Source organism: Topomyia yanbarensis, chromosome 3, assembly GCF_030247195.1.
Source record: "Topomyia yanbarensis strain Yona2022 chromosome 3, ASM3024719v1, whole genome shotgun sequence".
Classification (NCBI taxonomy): Eukaryota; Metazoa; Arthropoda; class Insecta; order Diptera; family Culicidae; genus Topomyia; species Topomyia yanbarensis.
Genome location: NC_080672.1, coordinates 115,118,657 through 115,144,594, shown reverse-complemented (window position 1 = coordinate 115,144,594; position 25,938 = coordinate 115,118,657). Strand labels below are relative to the sequence as shown.

Below are 25,938 nucleotides of genomic sequence, written 5' to 3'. Positions count from 1 at the left end.
AAAATGGCGGCTGTAGTAGCCATCTTCTGAAGGCCCTCCGTTATATTTTTTTTCTGTAATCACGCTACAACTCAGGAAAATTGTCTGAAACATATGAAACATTTTCCTTTTTTTAGGTAAGGGTTTTTTATGTGCTTAAAACAAATTATCAAATTATTAAACATTATAATTTATTAACAATTTAATGCAATAAAATCGGATTTTCACCCTTTCTTTTTTGACATAAAACTGTTAAACAATTAGTTTTTACTGATATCAGAGTACAAGCGGTGCATTTAATCTAAAAAATAAATTACGCGTGTAGCATTTCGTTCGCAATCGTGATTACCGACAGAAAAAGCGGTTTCGAGAAGGCGCGCTCTGAAAGGTGCGACAAAGCTACAAAATTATATTTTCGGATTGTATAGCTAACAACTAAAGGTTAAAAAAAGATAATCAATTTTTGTTAATCAATTTTATGAAAATTGTAAATAGAGTTCTCCCCTTCAAGCTTTTTTTTTTCATTACTAGAAATCTAATCCATCAATCTTTCAGAAATTTTGCACAGTACATCATTTCATAATTTTCCAGGATAGAAGTATTCGTTCATTGAACACGGCTCACGTTGTCGGCTTCACGAAACCGTGTGTCTTATATGTTTATACGATATAAACAATAGGACTAAAAAGATTAATAGTGAGTCTTTCCGACCACGCACGCGAGATCTTTTTTCGTGGTGTGGAAATATTTGTTTCCTCGCCAGTTGTATCATCATGGTCATTCATATTTCCGTCCGTGTTATCATCGCTATTACAGCCTCGATGTTCCCAATCAGATATTCTTCCATGTTTCTTACCCTTACAGGTCACGAGTGTGAGCTCTCCGTCATTGGTAGTAGCTTCCTCACTAATGGCATTGGCTGTTGTGTTTGTGGCACGCAGCTTTTGACGTGGTAATTTGCCGTGTGTTCACAGAACTTGCACGTTTTCCCCTGATATGTAGAAAGAGTTATCTGTGTAATGGTACTTTGTGTTTTGTACTGCAGTGTAAGCAAGGAGGGAATGGGTTGGTCCACCGATCTCCCAAAATTTGAAGAAGATTGATCATCTGAGACACCACTGGTTAGCGATCATGCATGGATCATTATATGCATGAACCATTAAATGTTCATAAATGATCAAAGTTAAGTATTAAAACAAGCATGTTAACAAGAAAAGGCACACGCGATTGAACACGTTAACGTAAAACGCACGATCCGTTCGCGATGATACACGGGATCGCGAAGTCCCTACGCCCTCACATACCTGAACCGTACAACGAATATCACATTCAGAATCACGGCCCGCTGCAATTGGCCTAAATCAGTGTTTTAGTGGGTGCCATTGCTTGTCTCGTCTGCCATTGTAGTGTGCGATTCTGACGGGGAGTCCTTCCGAGAACCTAGCTCTACAGCTCCAGTAGGACAAATTTCGAAAAAAAAAATTAATGCCACGTGGCGTAGATGGTGGATTTTTTTCTAATTTAATTATAGAGGTTTTAACCTTATGGTCATTCGATGGATGATGCAAATTCATGCAGATTATGTTGAACGGAATAATAAATATACAATGCTGATATAATTTTCAAATATTATTATTAGACATAGAACCGATCAAGCGCAAAGGTAAATCAAGTTAATTGATCGTTTGCCGGCACGGCTCATACGCGTGGTACAAACCAACAATTCGTTATCTCGATATATGTTGTGCCATCCTTGCTTGGGCCTACAAACGGCGAAATCCTTCAAGAATGCATCAACGAACGTTCCCCTTCCGTAACTCACTCCGGTCTAGAGATGGAAGAGCAATTCGGCATCTCACTATTTTTTGTGCAATCATCGCCGCGAAATTCTACCATGGAGCAATAATCTTATACTCATTCTGCTAACAGAGTAGGCATGTCAATGAAGGGATTCTATCAGAAATATTACTTTTATATCAAGCGATGGGATTTGTGTGACGCTTATGGGTATTGTGATGAGGTCTATGCTAGAGAGAGTCTTGCACAAGTTTACAAAAACTGTATTTGTTTTGGCTATTTTTCTGAAGATTTGCGGATTTTTCAGTAACTGAAACCTCCATTTACGAACTCTTTTTTTACGTTATATTCGATTTACGCAACTTTTTTACGAACCTAATTCGATATAACGAACTCTTTTTTTACGAACCAAGTTCGTAAAAAAAGTTTGAGGTTGTACAGTACAGTATGAAGTTTCACGTATTCTTAGCTAACTGTTACTAATAAAAGTTGGGTATTTTCGGAATGGGGTTGACGAGTACATGACGGAAATAGAGCCATTTCGTAATCTAAGATGGCGACTTCCAGTTTAGATAAATTCTCTTTAAACTCAACAATATGGGTATTTTCGGAATGGAGTTGACGAGTACATGACGGAAATCCATGTCTTGAGCCATTTCATAATCCAAGATGGCGACTTCCGGTTTAGATAAATTCCCTTTAACCTCAACAATATGGGTATTTTCGGAAGGGGGTTGACGAGTACATGACGGAAATCGATATCTGAAGATATTTCGAAATCCAAGATGGCGACTTCCGTTTTAGATAAATTCTCTATAACCTCAACAATATGGGTATTTTCGGAATGGGATTGACGAGTACAAGATGGAAATCGAATTGTTGTTCATGGTACTTTATTTTGTAGAATTTTGACAACGCATAACTAATTTTGAAAATATAATGTACCTAGCAGTGTGAAACAACTTTTCTCATAAGAAAATTATAGTGGTTCCATAAAAAGACGCCGGAATTTTTTTTTCTTATATGAATCTAATTTATTGAAAATATTCTTATTCCTAATTATTAAGTCATTTGTCATTATTATTGTGTCTGTGCTTCTAAAGTGTTTTTTATTATTCCTACCGTGTGCGCCTTATCAAATAATTAGAATAGAATATAAAGATGCACTTATATCCACGATTTAAGAATCTCTGAAAATATATTTCAGTCCGCTAACCGGTTTCCTAAATACACCAAACCGGTCGTAAAACGTGCACAATTGTCCGTGTAACTACAAATAAGATCTCTCACTTTCATTTATTTGATGTGACCCATAATAGGATGTGAAAACAATCTTCTCTAGTAACCGGATTCAGGAGTCTCAGAAACGAGCAGCAAAATTTTGACAAATATCACTGGATTCCTCATAGATCATCAAGGGGACGTAATTTTATGCGTCATATGATGGCGACATCAATGCAAAATAGACAAAACAGTCATCAGCTCAGGGAACTGATTTCCGGAATATCTGAAATTGGAGTTAAATGTGTCCGCATTACTTTCAATATGATTCGTAGATCATACGGTTGATGTAATTCGATGGCCCAAATATCGAAAATGATAAAAAAAATCTCTAATCCGTAGGACCGAATTCCACAGTTTCACGAAGCGATTGTATCTGATTGTCATCAAATATGATTGCATTTCACAGACTGTTTTTATGGCAAAGCATGCCATGGAACATAAACATTGTCACTCGGCTCAGAGAATCAGATTCCGCAGTCCACAAGCAAACTATCAATGGTCACACTAATTTTGATTTTTTTGCTTATAATTGGTTAGAATTTACTGATCTGGTATTATTTGTTGAGATAACTGATTGGTTTTAAGAAATGACCATCATACGCAAATGGAATTGGAAAAAAATGCTCTCGTAGCTTTCAATAAATAGCCAATTGCTAACATGCTCATTAGAAGCCCAATTATTACGTTTTAAGATAGTGTGAACTATATTAAATGCTTAAAACATGGAATACATGCGTAATTGAAGAGTGTGAAAAAAAATTATAAAATATGTACGTTATATCGAGGAAAAATGTACGATACATCGAGGGTACGTTATATCGAAGATTACCTGTAGATAGATATAGATAAAGTGATAGTAAGACATGTAAGATGGTTATGGAGAATTTTTCTCAACCGGAAGTCGCCATCTTGGATTTCAAAAAGTTTCCAGTTATCCATTTTCAGCATCTACTTGTACATACCGTTCCAAAAATACCCATATGGTTAAGGCTATCAAGAATTTTTCTCAACCAGAAATCGCCATCTTGAATTTCAAAAAGGTTCCATTTGTCCATTTTCATCATCTATTTGTCAAACCCGTTCTCAAAATAGCCATATTATTATGATTATCGAGAATTTCTCTAAACCGGAAATCGCCATCTTGGATTTCAAAAAGGTTCCATTTGTCCATTTTTAGCATCTACTTGTCAAGCCCGTTCCAAAAATACCCATATTGTTATGGTTATGAAGAATTTTTCTCAACCGTAAGTCGCCATCTTGGATTTCAAAAAGGTTTCATTTGTCCATTTTCATCATCTACTTGTAAAACCCGTTCCAAAAATAGCCATATTGTTATGGTTATCGAGAATATGGCTCAACCAACGAATTTCAATAAGAATGTGGAGCAAACTTTTTTTACGAACTAAATCCCAAATAACGAATACTTTTTTTTACAAACTAAATCCCAAATAACGAAACTTCTCACATTTTCATAATGTTACATTTGAAATACCAAAATAAAGTTCCAAACAATTTTTAAGTTGAACTTTTTTGAATCGATTACAGGTAAAATGACCCAAAACCATCAACAAATGACAACGCTCCTTTAAAATTATACATTTTCGTGATAGTGATTGAATTTTAACTTTTAGTTTTACGCCTAGCCACAGCCCCATATAGTCGAGTAAAGCATTTTCAATACTAAAAAAATTATCCACCTCCGCAGCAATTTCAGTATTTATTAAATATTTTTAACGAAAGCGTTCAAAGGTACAATTTTATTTGCATGTTTTGTTTATGATGTAGATAATCAAATTCATTACAAAAATGCTTGCATTTTTCTTTTTGTGTGATGCTGTTTTATTGAAAATGGTGTGTTGGTAATGAAACGTCGCAATAAAATATATCTATCGCAAATGTATCTAGTTACGTTTGAGCGTACAAAAATGGGAACACAAACACAAAATATTCAATAGTGGTCTTAATCATATATCGAAGCAAAACATATACAAGAATCGAAAATAGTTTTATAGATGGACTAAGATGCATTTTTTGCAGCGATTTTTTAAGTAACAGTGCAGCCATTCATAAATAGGCTTTGTAGTACCTATGTATTGGTAGAATCAAAGTGGGATAGGTTGAGTGGAAATGAATCTCGTGGAATCAATAAATTGATGAAACGTTAATAATAAACCTTCGTTGCACCTTCTTCTATCCATTCGCGTGAATTTGTTGCTAAGAAAGTTTTCGTCTCCTTAGCCTGTCATGGAGACGACAACGCAAAGAAAAACCGAAAGCTTTTGCTTCGCGCAACGAAAGCTCAAATTTCTATCATACACGCAATACTTGGTTATACCTACACATTCGCCTCAAACAATAAACCCAAACGAACGGTGTACCGTGCTTGAAGCTGTGCCAGTACATCGTGTCCGTACACGAATGGAAGATACGCACCAAGCAAAATGAGTCAACTTGATGATGGGTGGTACGAAAGAGACAACTAGTACCACGACGCTAGCCTCTGCTACACTGGCTGTGGGAGCATGCAGCGCAGTGCTCTGCTCTGCCTGCTGTCCAAGAGGCAACTGAGCTTGCCCAACCAAATCTGCTCTTTAAATAGTCGATGATGACGTCATTCATAGAAGCGTTGCGCGTTAGGTACATAAATCTGTCGTGCCAGACTAGAGAAGCGCAGTCTTCTGTGTGCAAATGCGTGGTATTTTAACTATGTTGAACATTATTTAAAATTTTAATGCCATGATATCAAAAATCTTTGGGTTTATCTATTGGAATCTATTCTTACAAGTATTTCTGAGCGATATGTGCAAAAAAATTGAAAATTTACCGTAAGATGGCTGAATTATAAGCGTTTAAAATTGGACCACTTTTCGTTACATACCATTTTTGTTGAATTTGCAAAGTGCACCCCCATATCGAAAACAAAGACGTAGTCCTACGTCAAAACATGACAGAGCATCGTCAAACGGGAAAAATTGCAACAAAACTACCAAGTTTAAACTAAAAATATAACTAGGACCTCCAGCTTTTGTATAAATAGACAATCAAAAACAGTTAAGACTACTAAGTATAAGTCTTATACTTTTTGAATCAGAATTCGAAATTCTGATAAATTTACCAATGCTGAAAGGCATTGCAAAATACCACAACATACCAAACCAATCGTAATAGCCACGGCATATAAATTACTAATGTTGGTTTATAGACTCGAAAAGAATTTCACCAAATAATATATGTTTTTAATCAAGCTCCACGGTGAGATCGTTTGTCTTAGCAATTCATTAGTTGTTGCAATTGGATTGGATTACTCCCGACATCGCTCACCATGAGGTAGTTTAATTACACTTGCCATTTTCCCACTGAGAACCTCACATATGCATACGAGGGTTGTATAAAATTTTCACTAAATATTTCACTTTTCGATTGAGGTCCCTACAAATCCTATAATGTTTTAGTGCAGCTTGAGGATGTCGAGTATACTTTAAAAGCTTAAAAAATGAAAACAGGAACATGTGAACGATTATTTTATGTCTCGAATTGACTATCGCAACGATATAAACACTCACAAAACAATGTTACAAGCATGTAACACAATTGAAATACAACACTGGAGTTGATGTTATGCACGATCCCATAACTTTTAACATTTCCTTGCGATTCTAAATATAATCTTTTATACGGTGTACAGCAACAATTTAACTAAATGCACCACCCTAAGGCATATGCACCCGAAGAAGTCGCTTCACGGGCATCGTTTTTCATTCTCGCGTTTCGACCACTTATATGTTGTCCGGTCTCATGCCATTACCGCTTCAAGCTGATACATGTGTTTATTTCTTTTGCGCTTTCATTTGCAGCACAAACTGGCGACACGCAGACACTGCATGTGTACCTGCCGAACCACGGCTTCCGCATGATTCGCTTCGACGAGGCATCCGATGTCCGACAGATAATAAATCTGATTGTGAATTCAATGTCACCGGGCCACAAAACTAACCCACAGAGTTATGCGCTTCGTCTGAGGCACATGCTGACCAAAGAGGTGCTCTGGATGCCACCGGACACATCCATGACTCAGGTTATGGCACACATTTTCAATCCATCCTGTAGCAACGCGGACTGTCCTAATGTGGACAAAAGCACGATTGCTAAAAGGATGCAGCAAAAGACCAGTGGAGTTGTTGGCCACGCAAACAGTGTGTGGAAGGCGGAGCTTCGCGTACGCTACATACCAAAAAGCCTGAAGGAATTGTACGAAAAAGACCGAACCACGTGTCACTTCTACTTCGATCAGGTCAAACAGGATTACATCCAGTCCAACATACCGAATATCGATCAGGATATTGCGATTCAGCTGTGCTGCTTGGGGATCCGACATTACTATAAAGACACGAACCACTCTTCGAACGATCGAAAGCACCATCTTGAGTACATAGAAAAGGAAATGGGCTTCAGCAACTTTATACCCAAATCTGTGATAGATACCATTAAGCAGAAGAATCTGAAAAAGCTAATCCAGGCTGGCTACAAGAAGGTTTACAGCTATACCGAGATGGAGTACATGCTCAAATTTTTCGATCTGCTTCGGACACAGTACACCTTTGATCAGGAGCAGTTCAATGTCCAACTGAGTAGTGGGTGGAACATTCGGGTCGATTTAATTATCGGCCCTCACGTTGGTATTTCTTATTCGGTTAACCCACAGGCACCACCCACGAAAGTAACCGATTTTGAAAATATCGAACGAATAACAACCAGTGTGGTATCGTCCTCGCTGACCAAGAGTGGACACCAGGCTGTCAAACAGCCGGGTTCCAAAAATTCCAAAGACCAACCAGATCTCACCAGTTCCTGCGGTAGCGGCGGAAGTGGCGACAAAAAGGATAAAAAAGGAGTCACCTGCCCGTGCAGCGAAATAAAGACACAGCTGAGGATTAAAGTCAGCGGCAACAGTGAGGACTTAGCGATCACGTGTGATGGTATAAAAACATCCGAAAGTATAGCTGATCTAGTCGATGGTTACTGTAGATTATTCAATAATACTGATATTAGCTTATGGGATCGTACCGTCATACCAAAAACTACCCCCAACAACAGCGCAACGAACTCGCTGGAAAAAAGTCAGATCAAAAGAATGACAGATTCACAATCGTCTGAGAAGCAAGATTCACCACGATCGAGTAGCGATAAATTGAACAATTCCATGCATAATGAACTAGAAGCAAGTACCAGTTCGAATTGTAAGCCAACGCTAAATGACGATTATGCAGAGTTGGGAATGTGCGATGAGGAAGGTGACTACTCTACACCAGCCGCACGAAACTACGAACTAGATCGGACAAATATCACTCTAAATGAAATCATTGGTGTGGGTCAATTTGGTGATGTGCATATTGGATCATGCAGACTGTCGAGCAAGTCCAGTCTGGCCAATAAACTCAACCAATCGCTGACCAGCGAGTTCGATGATCTTTCGTTGTCAGGTGGTAATGGAGAGAACAACAACAGCGAAACACCACAGAAAGGTGGTGTCGTCCAAGTGGCGGTAAAAACCTGCAAAGCTGATGCAGATTTGGCTACCTCGGAGAAGTTTTTAGAGGAGGCATGTAAGTGAAATTGTTTTTATTTTTTTATTCTGTGACCAAATACAACCTGATGAATATGTTATGTGTTTTATGATTTGTTCCATACGCAGACATCATGCAAAAGTTTGAGCATCCACACATCATCAAGCTGATCGGTATCTGTAGTGGTCCTCCGATCTGGATCGTGATGGAATTGGCCCGATTAGGCGAATTGCGAGCGTACCTCAAAAAGAACGGTTCCAAGTAAGTTTCATCATTTCTTGCCCTTTATCTGGTTGGTTTTCTTCTTGCCCTTCGCTCCGTGTTTTTTCATTCCTGTTACTACTGTTTTGTTCAAAGCGGTTAGTTCTTGAATTTTTGACGTAATCACCGGTGCGTACAACATTCCTGCCGGACCCGCCTGGTGGATTCTAAAAAGACGTTTCTGACCAGCAGTTGGTAATTTCGTAGCCCTCGTTCGGCAGGGAAAAAATACTTCTCCCTTAATTCCAGTTTGAGTTTCGAAAAGCTCTCCATAACCCCACGCGCTAACCTCTCGCCTCGGCGGATCTGGCCGACGAGTTTTGATTTCGTTGGGTGGTACCGCTCCGGGAACCAGTTTCTCCACGTAGAAAAAACAATCATTCTCCGGATAGTAACGAACCATTTTCTGTATTTTGTTACTTTTTTCAGATTGAAGTTAGGAACACTGTTGCTATATTCCTATCAACTATCAACGGCGCTCAGTTACTTGGAATCGAAAAAGTTCGTTCACCGTGATATTGCCGCCCGTAATGTGCTCGTCAGTTCACCGACTTGTATTAAGGTGAGTTTTTGATCGATTTTTTGTTTTATTTAAGTGTATTTTCTATTTTTACATGTACTTAAAATTTTGACATGCTTCTGGCCAAAACGAATATAAATGATAGAAACTATCAACCAAAAGCTACTATGATTGCTTCTTTTCTTGAAATAGCTTGCCGATTTTGGACTCTCAAGATGGGTTGAAGATCAGTCATACTATACTTCCACGAAGGGAATGTTGCCGATCAAGTGGATGGCTCCTGAATCGATAAATTTCCGTCGGTTCACAACTGCCAGCGACGTTTGGATGTTCGGTGAGTGAGCCTAGCGTTGCTATCTTGCTGATTGTAATCCCATCCATTTATCGTATCATAGGAGTTTGTACTTGGGAAATCCTGATGCTCGGAGTAAAACCATTCCAAGGAATTAAAAATTGTGATGTAATTGGAAAGTTGGAGAACGGCGAACGGCTACCACTTCCGCCTAACTGTCCCCCACGATTGTATTCGCTGATGTCTCAATGTTGGTCATACGAACCACATAAGCGGCCCAATTTCAAGAACGTCAAGGAGGTACTTTAGTAAGTATCAATCATTAGTGTTGAAGGCAAAAAAATTCTTTCAAATTAAATTTTTAATTTTCAGTGAAATACTCATGGAAGAGCGCCACAGCGACTGTGAAACGATGCGTCGCGAAAATCGTCGTGTTGCTGCAATGTCTTGGGGTGCGGGTGACGATATGGCACCTCCCAAGCCCGCTCGTGGACCGATGATGGGAGGTGAGTGTTTAATCAGACGTTTCGATGATAAATCAAATAATAGAGATTAATTTTTGATTTCTTTAGGAGACGGTTCTCAGCAGGCCCTCGGTGCTCCGCAGACTTACATTATCGCACGTGATCCTGCTGTGTTAGCTGCACTTATGCGCGAAAACGAACAGCGTGGAGTTAATGCATCATGTTACACGACACCTGCCTCGGTATTTAACACTTTAGCCGTAGATATAGATCCCAAATCACAAAATAATACTGATAAAACGACGCATACTAATGATGCGAATATCACTGGAAATCTACCGTTGAAAACCGTGTCCTTGCCCGCTACCGAACTGCTAAAACTAGATCCTACTGTCGACGAAGCAAATAAGCAACCAACGACGATAAACCCTATCAATGATCCCAACCCCAGTGCGCCATCATCTTTGGAGATTGAAAACCAAAATTCTTTAGTTACGTCACCTTCCACGGCTACTTTGGTACCCTCGACCTGTATAGATAACACAGCGGATCAATCAGCAGGTTCCGGATCTTTGGAACCCCATAAGACCTCCCATGATAGTATATCCACTAACAACAACCAGATTCCTCCTAACCAACCAAACTCCACCTTTCCAATCCCTTGTGAAATCATCAATGCAATCACACAGCAAACTCATTCCATTGAACCGACATATAAAGCGATCCAGAAGAACCAAATCACCAGTAACTCTACTGTCATAACCGGCATGAATCATTCCGCACAAGCGAACAATAATTTCGTACATCCTAATGCTCCTCTACAGCAACAGCAGCAGTTCTTTACATCTTCTGCCATCCAACAGCAGCCGGTCCAATCGATGCCAGCCAACTTGGTAATGTATCAGCAGTATCATGCCCAGCAGCAGCAGGAGCAGTACTTCCAACAGGTTTGTTCGGTTTTCATTATCGGCATGTAGCAACGGTTTAATACTGGTGGAATGTGTATTTCCGGGAATGGGTACTCGAATAGGTTGTAATTTTCATTGCTAGTCTTGATAGTTAACGGGATGTTTCCATTTCATGTTGCTCGATGGAGCAGCGTGGTCTTTTCCTGTTCCGATTTCCTTGCCGTGACTGTGGGTTTCATTCGTAGTCTACAGTGTCATGTCTTTTGCAGAATAACAACGACCTTTATTTTTATTTATCTTATCTTTGCATGTTTGTCCTCCTCAATTGTACGTCATATCCCTAAAACCGTTTTCAGTACAATTCCTCGTCTATCGTTTTAAAATTATGTTGTTTCAGCAGTATGCATTCCATGCTGAATTGTGTCAACAGCACGCCTAGCGTTGCCTGTCAGGTAACCGGTGCGTATACTTCGGTGAAATCGATTGCAAAAAACTGAGTGTAGCCATTTACTTTAAGATCCATTTCATTCCAATCACTTTCTTCCCAGAGAGTAAAAGCATCAATTTCCAAGTTGGGTTCGCGGCATGTGCTGCAATTTCCGCATTCATAACATTTTTCCATTCGGCATTAGCATTTTCTTTAATCTTCTAGATCTTTATCTACAGTACTTGTGCCACTACAGTCTTCGAAACGTCCAGGCAACTCTCCGCGAGTACGTCAAGATTAACTTCCTCTCCACAATCTCTCACAGCACTACCACTCTGCTCAGCAGGAATCTGTGAACCAACTGGCTTCTCCTCCGAGTGTTTTGAATCTAAACCCAGCTCCAAAAAGCGCGCATTACGCTGTATGGATACAGATTGCACATCACTTCAGACAGTAAGAAGAAGTCTCTATCGATTTTCGGCAGCATAATCAACTTGTCATTTGTTCTTTACTGATAGATTAGCTTTACTGAGCAACAGTGAAAGTCTGAATTTCTCTGCTAATCCATCAAGAAGCAATAAGTGACAAGTTGATTATGCTGCGATAGATTTCTTACTTCTTACTCTTCGTATTGAAGTGCAATCTGTAGCCACATGCGGAATTTGTTGACTTTTCAGCAACACCTTGTTAAGTGTTCCAAAATGAATCGGCTAAAAGCTATTCATCTTAAACATCATTTTAAATTTTGGTCTTTAGGTGGAACAGTGCCCTTTGAGAACCTAACCTCATCCGCGAGCAATTCAACTATCAATACAGTCGCGATTCGCTGGTTGGGCCACAGCCTTGTCCAACTGACGAATTTGATTCGCTAGTTGCCCGAAAAAACTGACAGCTGATGCACTGTACACCTGTATACACCTCTGGTCCAACCAGCGGAGATCCAACTAAAAAGCGGTCCAGTTAAAAAAAAGTCCAACCAGCGAATCACGACTGCACTGGATGTCATGGCACTTGCAATTCTTAACCTCTCGCTGGTATATTCTTTTTCATCCACTTTTGCAATATCACTTCTTCACACTATCGCTATCTCACCATTTCAAAAGGTCCTAGGGACATGGAAGATACTTGGATTTCGTTGAAATGGTCAGCGTGACATTCCCCGACCCGTAAGGCTAGTCAGGTATCTTCGGTTCAGCTTTACCTTCTGCTTCTCCTCGTTGAGGTGTCACTTTTTCTATGCCGATACCCGTCAGCTTTGCTATTGGTCGATGCACCTTTTCGTCGAAAGTCTGCACTACGGCCTCACATACTCGTCCATCTCGGTCTATGATGACCTTGGCTTCACGTCCTCGTATCTTCTCTTCCACGAAGATTACCGAATCTCCTACCTCGATCGGTTTCGTCTCCTCGAACCCCTTAATACGACTTGCAATGGTAAGAAGGTTCGGCATAGGTACCAGTTCTCCCTGCAGGCTTGCCTTGGATCCATCAGCGCCTTCCGAGTCTGCGTTACACCGCTGGAGCTCAGTAGAAGAAAGTGGTGGTTGAAGAAAGTGAAGCTTCTTGCTGTGCCGTCTCCAGACGAACGTATGTTAGCGGTCTCAAGACGCTTTGGCGTTGCTCGAACCCACGAAAATTGTGTCCCTGTCGCTGCAAATCTAATATATGGTGCTAATATGCGCTCGATGGAACGCCTGATCGCCATCTTGCAGGATTCCGCTGAAAGTGGGTGAGTGACCTCGCGAAGGATTGCTCGTGTGGTCGTGAACAGCACTACCCATCGTTTTGCGATTCTTCGGTTCACCCACAGGCCGATTGGCCCGAAATAGTCGACAAAGAGTGAAGCCATTCAGGGTGTCGCTTTCTGACTTTACATAAGGTACATTACCTCGTCACCATGCGCACGAACATGTATGGCTACGATATATAGAAACGCTGTCTTACCTCGTTCGCGACAGTTTCGCCATTCGCGGGAAGAAAACATTGGTGTACAATTCAACCTGGATGTTCCTTTGGCAATATTATTGGAAACTTCATGTTAAACGCAGCGACGGTCGCAGCAGAGACACTACTATCGAAACGTACAATACCTGCTTCGTCCATGTACGGGTACAGTTTGTGTATTTTGCTGATTTTCACCAGCCGCGCCTGTCGTCTCGACTGCTTGATCCACACTATTGACAAAGTTGCCACTTCGCCCGAATACTGCTCACAGTGCACCTAGCAAAAGATTGTTGTCCCGATCTTTGCGAATTCCTCTCGAGTGACTGGTCCGTCCAGTCGAGTCTCTCTTTTCACCATTCGCCTTAGATTTTGTACACAGCGATTAACATGTGCTACCGATCGATACAAAAGCGTCAGTTTCGAGAATCGCCTCGACCTCAAGAGCTACGGTACGATGACCTCTTTGTGCTCCAGACACGACCTAAGCTCGTCATCGGTTGTTGCGCTGACAGAATTTGAATCCACGGTCTATTGATTTTCGGGCAAATACAAATCGTCCTCATCATGGAACCAACGGCCATCAGAGGACAAACACGATCCTTTTCCTCACTTTGTCACACCACCGGCGGCGGTCTTTCTAGTTGATATCCAACGCCATTGCTCCGCATACTTGGACAAAATCTCGCCCACTTGGCAAACAACGCACTGGCAATATCCTCGATGATCCGAATTTCCGAATTTATATAGTTAGTCACACCATAACACTGTCTTCTCGACTACCAGCGAGTGCCTAGTGAGGGTGGTCTTCATCAAGCGTACTCCGATTACCACTGCCATCAACTCCAACCGTGGGATGGAGTGTACCTTCAGTGGAGCTACCTTGGATTTCCCACCGACTAACGCAACAGAAATTCTACCCAAAAGTAAGCGACGCACGCATAAGCTTCCTGGCTAGCGTCCACGTAGATATGCAGTTACAGCGACATGATATCTTTCATCGAATGTTGAGAAAAGTAGCAGTGTGGAATGCCAATCAAGCAACTTCTCCGCGGTCAGCTGATCCCATGCCGTCTTCGCCCTCCGAAGCTCCTGGATCAGTACATCCCGAGCACGCGTTCGGTTGAGCTGTCGTTGTCCAGCTACTTTTCGGTGACTAGGTCACTCTCCCCGACCCGTACGGGAAACTCGGCGGAGTTTGAAAACTAGTTCCGCAGATGGAATCGACCGAGAGAGTTGACCAGTTTAATCTCGTGTGCCAGCTTCACGCGGCTTCGTCAACGTCGTCAGCGCTGTCCAAGTAGTCATCTACGTATTGTTTCCGGATAATTGCGTTGAATGCAGCCGGATACTGTTTTAAATGCTCCTTGGCGCACAAATTCTTCAAGAAGCTGAACACGGTGAACACGTCCCACCAAACGGAGGTTTGTGTCGGACCATCACACCAAAGCAGTAGTTACACATGTCAATCTTCTCGCCGAATCAGGTCTGATGATACATCTCCTTCAGATCTGCGCACAGAGCGAATCGTTTCTCCCGGAATCCTTAAAGAACATCGAGCAACGTATTTAGCAGATCCGGCCTTTTCAACACATCATGTTGAGTTCGACTTCCTCCACCTTGGTCGCAGCATCGCAGAATATACTAATCGTCCAGCTGCTCCCAGGTCGGTTTGTGTATGTACCCTTTCGCTAGAACTCAGAAAGCTGTCCCCTCACACTTTCACCGATGAACAAATCGTTCTGCATATGCCGCTCCAAGCACTGCAGTCGCCGAACTTTCATCTAGTTGGGCGGGAACTCGAAACAATCGTACCTTCAGAGAAGCGTCTCGAATAGCTGTCCGACTCGCTTAGTGGTTTTCCATCAGGATCCGATTTGATGGTTGAACTTCCGTAGACTCAGGATGCGCGATCTCTATTATACCCATGCTCTCGACCGAGCTCGTGTAGCCTCTGGCCAGTCTCCTGGCACTCGCATATGCGCCATATCGGCTGACTTGTCTTGGTTTGATCCGTAAACCATCTTTCCCAGTCTTGACTTTGCTGTAACCGGTTCCCCCGGCTGGCCTTCATGTAGCTTGAGTGTCGACGTAACGTGAACATTATCGTTCCCGATGAGGATACGAGGTACCGCTTGATCGTAGTCATCGACCGGTAGGCCCTTCAGGCACGGAAAGACCTTTGCTAGTTCCGTGTACCGCAGTGATTAGCGTGGTAAGTCCAGTTTACTTACAGTGCGCACGTCCACTGATGAATGTCTGGCTACACTCGCACGTCCTGCAATCTCCAAAACGACCCGTTGAGAATTAGCATCTGACCTCTCCACGTTCGCCGTCCACTGCAGGCACAATGGTTGGGGATCTCCTACAACCCCAAGGTCCTTAACTCTTTACGTCGATCAGTGTTCTCTCCGCGCCGTCGTCCATGAAAGTGTACCCGGGTACATATCGATTGTTTCCATAAAAAGTTACCGGAATAATACGAAAAGCGTAGTGTTCCCAGCGGAATGATGGTTAGTGACAGCTTTGGAACTACCTGGCTTAGCCTTCATCGATTCTTACTTGGACCCCTTCTTCGTCGAATTGACGTTGTTCATAAACTTCTTACAGTTACTTCCTGACGACTTTCCGTTTGGAGTGCAGCTAAGGGTGGTGTCGCCGTTGACATCCGTCGATATCGCATTGCTTGCGAATCTTGCAGGGGCGCCTTCCGATTTTCTGTGTTGTCTTCCAGCGTTCATCGACTGTATTCTATTCGAACCCTGAGCAGTCTTTCACCCGTCATAGTCAACTGCTTTTTCCTTCGTCATCATCGGAGAAGATGCCTCCATAGAGGGAGCTCCGCAGAAGTTATTGTCCTTTCTGCTCCTCTCCTTCACTATTCGCTGCTGCTGTACAGATTGCGGCCTAGGATAGTACTTCACTGTCACGTCGGATGCTGCTCACACCAGCGTCTGCATATACTGTAAGAAAGAACGAAGGTTCACCTCCCCACAGCGTTACTTGTACAGCGACCAGTTCCATATGTGCAGAAAGCTTCTCTACCAACTCGAACAGGAGCAACGGATTCTTGAGATGTGCTTCATCTCTCCCGGCACAGCAAAAGCATTTCGAGTCTTTCCTGTTTTTCCATCCCTCGGATCCTCTGCAACAACGTATGGGTCAACAATTCCGGTTTACTGTATAGTGTATCCAGCGTAGTTAAAACTTGCGGGACGCTCGCTGGTAGCAATAGTCGTCTTCGCACCGACTCAAGTGTGTGTCCTTTCAAACACCGTTACGACTTCGCCAAATTTTCATTGTCCAACAAAACTGCACGTCTAAGTAGAGTTAGCGTACGAGCTAATGAATAGCGGCCAATCTTCCGGATTACCAGAAACGATTGGCAACTCTTTAGTCATAACGTGGCTTGCTGCCAATTGTCTCCAATACGCCTGCATCGGAGGTTACTCCGTACTAGCCTGGAACTTCTCAAGTTGCGGTTGTTCCTGCAGGCCTAATTGGATACCTGGTGGCAACGTCTGCCTTCTCAAAAACCTTTCTACAGTGAGGATCACAGACGGTAATGGTTGGCCGACGTACGACTTCTAGTAGTTCTTCCACTTTCACTTGACCCTCTGTAAACTTGAAAGAAAGTCTAGCTGACCAAAACACGAAAAGTGAAACAGAATGCATGAGGAAGGGGAGATATTTGTGCAGACTTACCGCTCAACTGTCGTGATTTCCTCGCGTTCCTTTCCTGTGCACAGGGGTTCCGGTGTTCGGTCAGAACACCTAACCATCTGCCACTTCCTCCTCCCGGTACTCTTCCGGAAGCTATTCAATGGTAGCGCTGCGGACGAAGGTACTCCTTTGTGCTCTTTCCTCGTGTTCCCTTCGCGAGCTGGTTGATCCAGAAATGAGTCTTTGCACCGGTCCCTTCCGCGCCTGTCCGCCAAACGTGCTTGCTGTTTTTTTGAGATTCAGCAATAGAGCCACATGCTGTGCTTTGTCGAGACCCCGAAGTAGAATTATACGCGAACACTCACTCGTGGTACACCCTTGATACTTGGGATTCGCGATCCGATAGGGAACGAACCGTTCTTCGAGTTCTCGTCGGAAAGCGTTATTCTACCTATTCATCGGCGGAATCGATTCCCGCAACGCTCGGGTTTCCACGCACATAACGCACATGGCTCCGGTTGATGGAAACGTGAAGGTGCCGAAAATTTACAATATTAACTATACCAAACGTTTTTTTACTTCACTTGTGACTGAGCAGCGGGGTTTTTCCTTTTCTTCCAGTTGCTGTTCCCGTGCACGTCTGCACTCCGCTGGCTCTAGAAACTTGTGGTTTTGGCTTGACAGCTCCAGTACTGCCGTCATTCCACGACTGACAACCCATCGCGGGTGGGGTGCGTTCACGCCCTCCTATCTTTTTTGACTGCGTGCTACACTCTCTTGTCTAACACCTCCTTATTGCACTTATGATTACCCTTTACCCACTTTAAACAGTAACACCTCGATTACGCGGCCATTGCAACACTTGCGAAATGACAAACGATATGTCTGCTGGAGGCTGGCTGAGAGGAGAGAAATAGTTTTGGAAAGCATACAACTGCTTGTTAGCCATGCGCCTACCAACTCTTGGCACTGTTGTGCTTACGACTCGACCGATAATACCCCATACCTGTCAACGCCGCATCTAGAATGCTGACGTGTTGCTGTCGTCGCTACTCATGTCAATAGCTGAAACCTTCGTCCGGATAACCAACCGCGAATGTCCAGTTTCCACTGCTGTATCTTTCTGAAGGAACTCTTCACTGAGGCGACACTCCGGTCATCTTTATCGCCTTCCCCACCTAGGTCGATCACCTCTTTCAAACGGAATGACTCGTTCATTACCGCCTGATCTAGTTGCAATTGCCTCCGCTCACACTCTATTTCCTTTTTGTGTTTCTCTCGCTCCATCTTCCGCTCATGCTCCCGACGCTCCAACTCTATACTCTACTTCGTCGCCAAAACCTTCTGAGCATCAAGTCTCTCGAGCTATATGCGAGCCTCTTTTGTTCCAGCACTGTAGGTTGAAGAGTTCGTTCCTGCTTTGCTGGTTCCGGGTGCGTTTACCACCGGAATCTGTGCCGACGGTCTCTGACAGTTCGGAAATGTGAACGATCGGTCTGTCGATGCAATGCTGTCGTTTACACCCACACAGGCAACATGCCACGACGAACCGTAATAACAACAGCTTACCATCCAATCCAAATCTCAAGTTCGTTGCACATTGTGCTTCCCCGATGCAGGTACTTCTTGCGCTATTTGGCATAGCTTCGTGGTTATCTCGAACGATTTTTTGGTTTGTTTGGGATGAAAAGCCTACTTCAATCCATCTCAACAGACTTTTCACACTAGAAGTGCAAAAATCTAGTTACATATTTCATTCTGTGCCTGCCACTGCTGATATTTTGAAGTAGGCCCCTATATTGAAAACTTAAATGTATTCTCCATTAACCCTCCGAAAGTCGCGCAAATGGCTCACTGAACGAGCAGCCGCAGCTGCTCTAAGACGATTTCGCTATATTATCAGAGCAGCGTGCACTCAGTGCCCTAGTGCGACTGCCGGAAGGTTAAAAATCGCCCAGAGGTATGCAACAAAGGCGTTAGTATAAAGGTACGCAAAAAGTGTGCAGAGAGTGAAGCCAAAAAAAGTCTACCGATCGAGCAAAATTAGAATCCAGCTATTCTGCAGTGGTATCAGAGATAGATTCCAATTGTGCTCCATGGATCACATAACCCACCACTCACCATATTAATTAATCTATTTCAATTCCACGCTGGACACCACATGATGGGGTTTTGTATATCGTCTAGTGGTATCTCAGTTATCTGAATGATATAATACAAGAGATTACTATTTCTCAAGGTTACTAAAAATTCACAGTTCCATCAGTAACCAAACCAATGTATCCAGCTTGTCGATAATGAAAACCGACTAATCATACCTAACCCACTCATAGGTTCCATATCAGCAGCAGATCTTCCAACAACAACAGCAGCACGGCGGTTACATTCAATATCCGGGCCAGTTCGTTCAAACAGGCATGGTTAAATCACCCCAAGAAGATCAACAACAGCATACGTCGAATAACTCCCGCAGTTTAGAGCGAAGTGCCGTATCTACCTATGCTGCAAGAATCAATTCGCTCGAGCGGACTCGTCAAATGGGAATGGATTACGGCTCAGCCAAAGCGATGCGATCTAACTCTCTCACGCGACAGTACAGTGGAGGGAATCAAATGGAGTCTTACCCCGTCAACCATGGAGTTCGATCGGCCAGCTTGGAACGTGGTGGACAAATTGGGCAGGCTTACATGAATAGAATGGGTAGCCTGGAACGCAATCAGAACCAGGCCATCTTTATGAATAATGCCAAGGGAGGAAGCTTGGAACGTAATCAATCTGCCGCCATCGTCAATGATATGATGAACAAGACCGCCTATAAAGGTGGTAGTTTGGAACGCAATCAACACGTTATAATGAATACCGGCAGTCGGGGTGGTAGTTTGGAAAGGAACCTATCTTATCAGGGTTATCGCAATCCAGTTTCGGCGGCTCCGCGTGAACAAGAACCATTTCAGGAAGAAATTTACGATTTTGGTGGTGTGAATGTTAAGTCGTGTGCTTCAATTGCTCTAAAAAAGAGTGTCGAAAAAGGAATCCTCCCTCCTAGCACATTAGTGTCACCGGGAGTCAACCAACCTGCAGCGAATTTCTCCCTTCCTCCACCGTATAGTTCGGCTCAGAGCTCCAAGTTTAACGTACAACTTCAACAACAGAATACTCCGCAACGTTCAATCTGGCAACAGCAGCAGCAGCAACAAATTTTTCAACAACAACAACAAACACCGTTTATAACTGCTAGTCAATCCCCACTTCCCCAAGGCGTTATGGCTATAGCTTCCTCTCAGCAGGTTCAGTTCCCTCATCAACCAGTTCAACTAAAAGCAGTTGGAATGACACAGCAGATGCCGATGGTGGCCGCAATTCCACAACAGGCAACTGGTCCTGTACAACAACAACAACAACCACCGGTACAGCCAACTACTTGCGGCTCTGGACAGAAGGTTGGCCACTTACAGACGAACATACATTTTCGGTTGAAGCCGTTGTGATTTGAGTTTACCGCATTTTTTTCTTCGTATGAATTCGGTTCTCTCAGTGCATCCAGTAGATTTAGTCCTTTACGTGGTATTCATATGTTTTATTATGTTTCAATGTCAACGTTTTCGCGGATGGTCTTGGTAGATTTGCATGATGGTTATTTTTTGAACGCAATTTTGTGTTTTATCAGTATAATTTTGTTTGCCTAGTTTGCGTAACTATTAAAACATCATTTCTTTTCGTTGTTATTTGATGTTTAGCAGACCCCTAAAACATGTCTGTAGTAATGTAATGTTTCCGCATATTTGACCGGTGTTCTTACAAATTTTCTTTAGGTCCAGGAAACGCAGCAAATTCTCGAAGCCAAACTACGCAAGCAGCAGCAAGAGAGTGAGGTCGATTCCAAGTGGCTCCAACAGGAGGAGAACAATCTCAAAAAGCGGTTAAGTCTGATCACATCCGCTGCTGGCAGCGTATCGTTCGATCAGCAACAGCAGGAGCTCAACAATGGCAGTGGTTCTTTGTCCGGCAGTTACCATTCCCAGCAGAGCCCCCACTTTTCTCCCCAGAATACCATGTCCGGACCGCAAAGCCTGGGTGACCATTATCCCACCACACCAAATACTTCAGATTCAAGGTAATTATCAAAAGGTCCTTACTATCCCATTGAAAATTCGCCTAATAATGTTCCTTACAGACCGCACACACCTGGATCCACATCCGGTATGATCAAATCCAAGAGTTCATCGATGGAACGCTGCACAACGCCACTGTCCGGAGATGAGAAATTTGTGATCAAGAAACTGGAACCAACGCGAACAATGCCTCTAGATAGGAACGGCGACATTGTGTACATTGCTACAACCAGTGTGGTCAAATCCATCATGGCTCTTAGCCAGGGCGTGGATAAATCTCAAGCGGCTGACTATCTGGACCTGGTACGAAACGTAGGGATCGAGCTGCGTACATTGCTCGGGGCCGTTGATCAAATCTCGGTGTCATTCCCAGCGCAATGCCATAAGTACGTGTGATCGTTTGAGAATTGACACTGAAAAGCAATGGATTAATGAGACTTTGTTTTTGCTCTTTACAGGGAGGTTGAAATGGCGCACAAAGTATTATCCAAAGATATGTTCGAGTTGGTGGCGGCTATGCGATTAGCGCAACAGTACAGCGAGACCACGCTCGATGCTGAATATAGAAAGTAAGTACATCTTTATTATGCAATTCTAATGCAATAGTTTTCTCTTTCCACAAGTTGATTAATCGACTGAGTGTCATTTTGTTGTGTATTCAGTTGTACTACTTATATTATCTTGCAGATATTCTCCGATTATCGTTCAATCGGAGCTAATATAACTCAGCACCCCTAAGCATATTTGTCACACACGGTCTTAGTTAAATTACCTATTAAAACTATGCAGCGCACTGTGCTATTGAATTCTGTCCAATGAACTATTTGGAACTTTACAATATTTGCGTAAACTGAGTCGATTTTTTTTTTCAATTTTGCAGAAGTATGTTATCAGCAGCACACGTGCTCGCCATGGATGCCAAAAATCTGCTAGACGTCGTCGATTCGATTCGTGTGCGTTTCCCCAATCTAGTGCTCCCCAAGCAACCAAGTCTACCGACCAGCCCTACCCAAAAGCAGCCGCCCCTGTCGGCCACCTCGCATCCCTCGCCTTCCTCGGTTTCGGTAACACCAGCTGTATCATTAGGAAACACAAGCAACAGCGTTAGCAATCCTCCGTCCAGCGGTACCACGTCGCTCTCCTATCAGCAGCAGCAAACTTTCGACATGCAACCTGCCGGTGGCGAGTGCTACCAGAATCTACAGCCAAAGCAAATTTTTCACTCACACAGTTCACCACCAAGCTCACTAACGCATTCCTACGAGGTTAATCAAACCCAACTATACACCAACCAGCAGTGTGGAATCTACGACAATGATTGCGTGATAAACCAGCAGCAATGGTCAAATGACAGTAGACCGAAAAAGCCACTGATTGCGATGAAACCACCAGCTGCAGCGTTGGCTTCCCATAAGTTAAAATCCTCCAGCGCTTTTTCAACTAACAGCCAGCAAACTTCTACCGGTGATGAACTGCTGAACGAACCGTTGAAAATTGTGGAAGATCCTGCCGAACTTTACTCGAATACAACTACTGCCAGCACCACCGTAATTAGCTCCAACTCTAGCAACAGCGTATCGGTGATGTCCTCTAGCAGCAGCTCCGGGGCAATCAAACTGCCCGAGCCAGTGTCCTGCACTATCGTTCAGGAGAATCTGCTGGTGACCAACAATCAAAAAGTTATGGCCAACAAGCTGGTCTAGGCTGGTGGAAGCACTAGTACACACTACTATCTCCTTATCTAGTGAAAGACATACGGTATTGTACTATTTTTAGGTGAAGAAAAGTATCATTAAAAATTTTACTACTCTTCTAAGTAATAACATTCAGACGTATGTGACTAGACCGCAAAACGGAGTTTGTATTATTAATATCGGCATTATTGTAGATAATCAATGCAAAAATACAATAACGAATTATAAATGAAAACGTGTTAAAACTATTGCAACATTCCGCGAGAAATATCCCACGGAGATACGCTTCCAATGAATTTGCTACTCTACTGAATGAAACCGCTTTCGATGTTTGCTACCACAATGCTATTGAATATATGGAATTTCAGTTATTAAAACATTTGGAAAGAAATATACCTATCTTCGAATGGTAAAAAAGAATAATCAAAGTCAAAGAAACAACATACCCTCTAATATAACAGGTGATCCCTATTCAGTAGAACATTTTTGAACAGTATATTGATAGCCATTTACAAAACAGAATTCGACTGATGAAAGCTTCACTGCTTTCTTCGCTAATTATTTGCAGAAATCGAATTTTTGAGTAAGTAGTATTTCTAAAATCACTTTTTAGTTTTGCTAACAAAATTTTATGTACTAACTTTCGAAAAGTTTTACAAAGTAAAGAAACAACAAATAACAGGAACGGTAAAAACTTAATACCTGATATCTAAACATTGTAAATACTCTTCAACGTTTAATAAATCTCAGCTAATTCATCCCGAAGCATTATTCTATTGCATAATACATAATAGCAACAGCTTTGAATAAAAGCACACTAACTTAGAAGTGCTATCCATTGCTTACTGTATTATCCCTAATTATCAATATGCATTTGTTACTACTACTACTATTACTACTACCACTACTACTACTACTATGTATTTGATTCTTATATAAACAGAACAGAGCAAGCATGCAACATCATTTAGACTAAATAATACTACAACAGTGAATTGTGAAGCAACCGCCAGTAGACAAAATAGAACTTGTGCTAATGCTAACGCTAAACATTTCGTAATCAGTAACTGCAAATTTGAAAGTCACTAATTTATTCGAAAAGAAAAGGAAAATGTACCTAATAAATAAAGGTTACAAGAGATAACTTCATTGCTTTACGGATAGCGGTTTTATTTCACATTCGATCACATTTTCCTTTAAATTATCACCCCATTTCTTCGGATATTATTCAGCATTCGTTGGATTGTTCAACTTGGGTAGAGTTACAAAAATGAGGTAATTTTTCAAAGTGTCTAAACTAAGGACCAATTAAAATGCTATGTATCTGTCAGGCAGGCAACGTCAGATTTAATTCGAAAAGTTTCAAAGCAGTCGTACCAACAGCAACAATCACTCAAATCGTGCTCTAACGTTCCTTTAGTGACGGAAGATTTTATTTGATCGTTGAATTTTGCTGAAAAATGACACTAGCTGGATTTGAACGAAATCGGTCAACTCTAACCCATTTACATTTTTATACCTAGGATGTTTATCTTTGCTCGCAAAACCACCGCTAGAGGTCGCTGTATACATTAGTACCTACAGATACGCTGAAGTTAAGCTTTTGAAGATATACTTCGTAAGTTTGTCGAAGATTACAGGACCACCATTCACATTTGCAAGGAGTTTAAGACTAAGTTAATGATAAAAGTTTGATACACAAACATGTTTGTAAATGTTTACCTGGTTGTTCTGAAATTTTTATTAGATGAACGGCCTTGTCCTGCGCGGCGTGTGACAAGAGGCGATTAAACTCACCTCACTTTACGTGAATTTTTCCACCCGATTCTGAGATTCGAATCGGGTGAGGAGATTCCCCATTGCGGTTTAATGGGCGTCTCACGTCACCCGAAGTGACTCTTCGGAACTGGGTGAGAAAAATAACGTAGAGTGAGGTGAGATTGGTCGTCTCACGTCACACGCCGCGCAGAATAGGGCCGGTATAGTCTAATGTGCATTGTTTATGCAGTAGGATTCCGTTTTTGGCAACAATTTTATTTTTTCCAGTTGCCAAAACCGGAACCGTGCCAAAAATGGAACCTTATTTTAAAAGTTTGGATTTTCAATTTACGACTTCAAAAATGTTTCAAGGATTTTTAATCATATGTGAAATGAAATGAGTTTTTTTTATCCCTTTATGGGCAGCTAGGGCCGAGGGTGGTGGCTAGCGGGTTTCATACATCCTTGACCTGACGGACAAAGCTATGGTGCCTTGAACACAGGCAACGCAGATCCAAGGCCATTATTGAAATGATAAGTTCTACGTTTGAGATGTACTTCCCCCGGTTGCCAGACAAATACCTGTAATCATTACTTGTTGCTTTGTATGTATGAATCTAATGTTCAGTCCTGGGTGGTGTATGCGTGGAAGGTGTGGTTTTTAGCGTTCGAGTCCAGGAGTGCATATCTGTCTGGGTTAGCGTGGGCGTTTACTAATTGTGTAATAGTATGATCGCCAAAGGCTCGAGCATTTGAATGCTAGCGATTCGATTTTATATTCGTGTGGCCATTCGCATATTCACATGTATTCTTGAACGATCGCGCGCGGACCGTGAATATGATAATTAATTTTAGTGTATGGTAGAAGAACGTGTTGTTTGGTGAATATGCATCATTCATTGCATCATTTTTGATTGGTCCAACTGAAGGCATGAGTCGAGAGTAGAGAATTCCGAACGTAGCTGGTCTATGATCGCGCGAGTGGTGGGTTAATGCTTGAGACCGCGGTTGTAAAGTTATAGGTGCTGAAAAGTACACTTAAGTAAGGGGGTGTTTTAATGTTGGCGAAATTGCGAGCGTAGGTGAGTTTGGATGATTGAAATTGTAATGTAAATTCGCGTTTTTGACCAGGTTTGTGTTATCGCGAAAGTTAAGGGCGTTTGTGCGCTTTGGATGTGAGTGTATATGGCAGAATATGCTATTGATTGTGTTAGTGAGTATGAGTATGAACCTAACTTAAGATATAGTAATAAAAGGAAAAATAACATGCCGAA

At 42.3% G+C, this 25,938-nt stretch overlaps 1 protein-coding gene across 9 annotated transcripts in view; it reads left to right on the top strand.

Annotated features, from left to right (window-relative positions):
* Positions 1-24,063, top strand: part of LOC131692484 (uncharacterized) — a 273,903-nt gene extending 249,840 nt beyond the window's left edge. For 6 of the 9 annotated variants that reach the window (XM_058979565.1, XM_058979556.1, XM_058979561.1 and 3 more), the window contains exons 4-15: positions 6,915-8,663; positions 8,753-8,885; positions 9,315-9,447; positions 9,598-9,739; positions 9,801-10,005; positions 10,070-10,203; positions 10,270-11,108; positions 19,434-20,540; positions 20,913-21,214; positions 21,275-21,598; positions 21,671-21,781; positions 22,093-24,063. In XM_058979565.1, coding sequence (XP_058835548.1) covers positions 6,915-8,663; positions 8,753-8,885; positions 9,315-9,447; positions 9,598-9,739; positions 9,801-10,005; positions 10,070-10,203; positions 10,270-11,108; positions 19,434-20,540; positions 20,913-21,214; positions 21,275-21,598; positions 21,671-21,781; positions 22,093-22,915 — 6,002 coding nt within the window. In that variant the 3' untranslated portion in view covers positions 22,916-24,063. The remainder of the gene's footprint in view (positions 1-6,914; positions 8,664-8,752; positions 8,886-9,314; positions 9,448-9,597; positions 9,740-9,800; positions 10,006-10,069; positions 10,204-10,269; positions 11,109-19,433; positions 20,541-20,912; positions 21,215-21,274; positions 21,599-21,670; positions 21,782-22,092) is intronic. The other 3 variants (XM_058979563.1, XM_058979562.1, XM_058979564.1) reach the window with 3 other exon arrangements.
* The last annotated feature ends 1,875 nt before the right edge of the window (positions 24,064-25,938 follow it).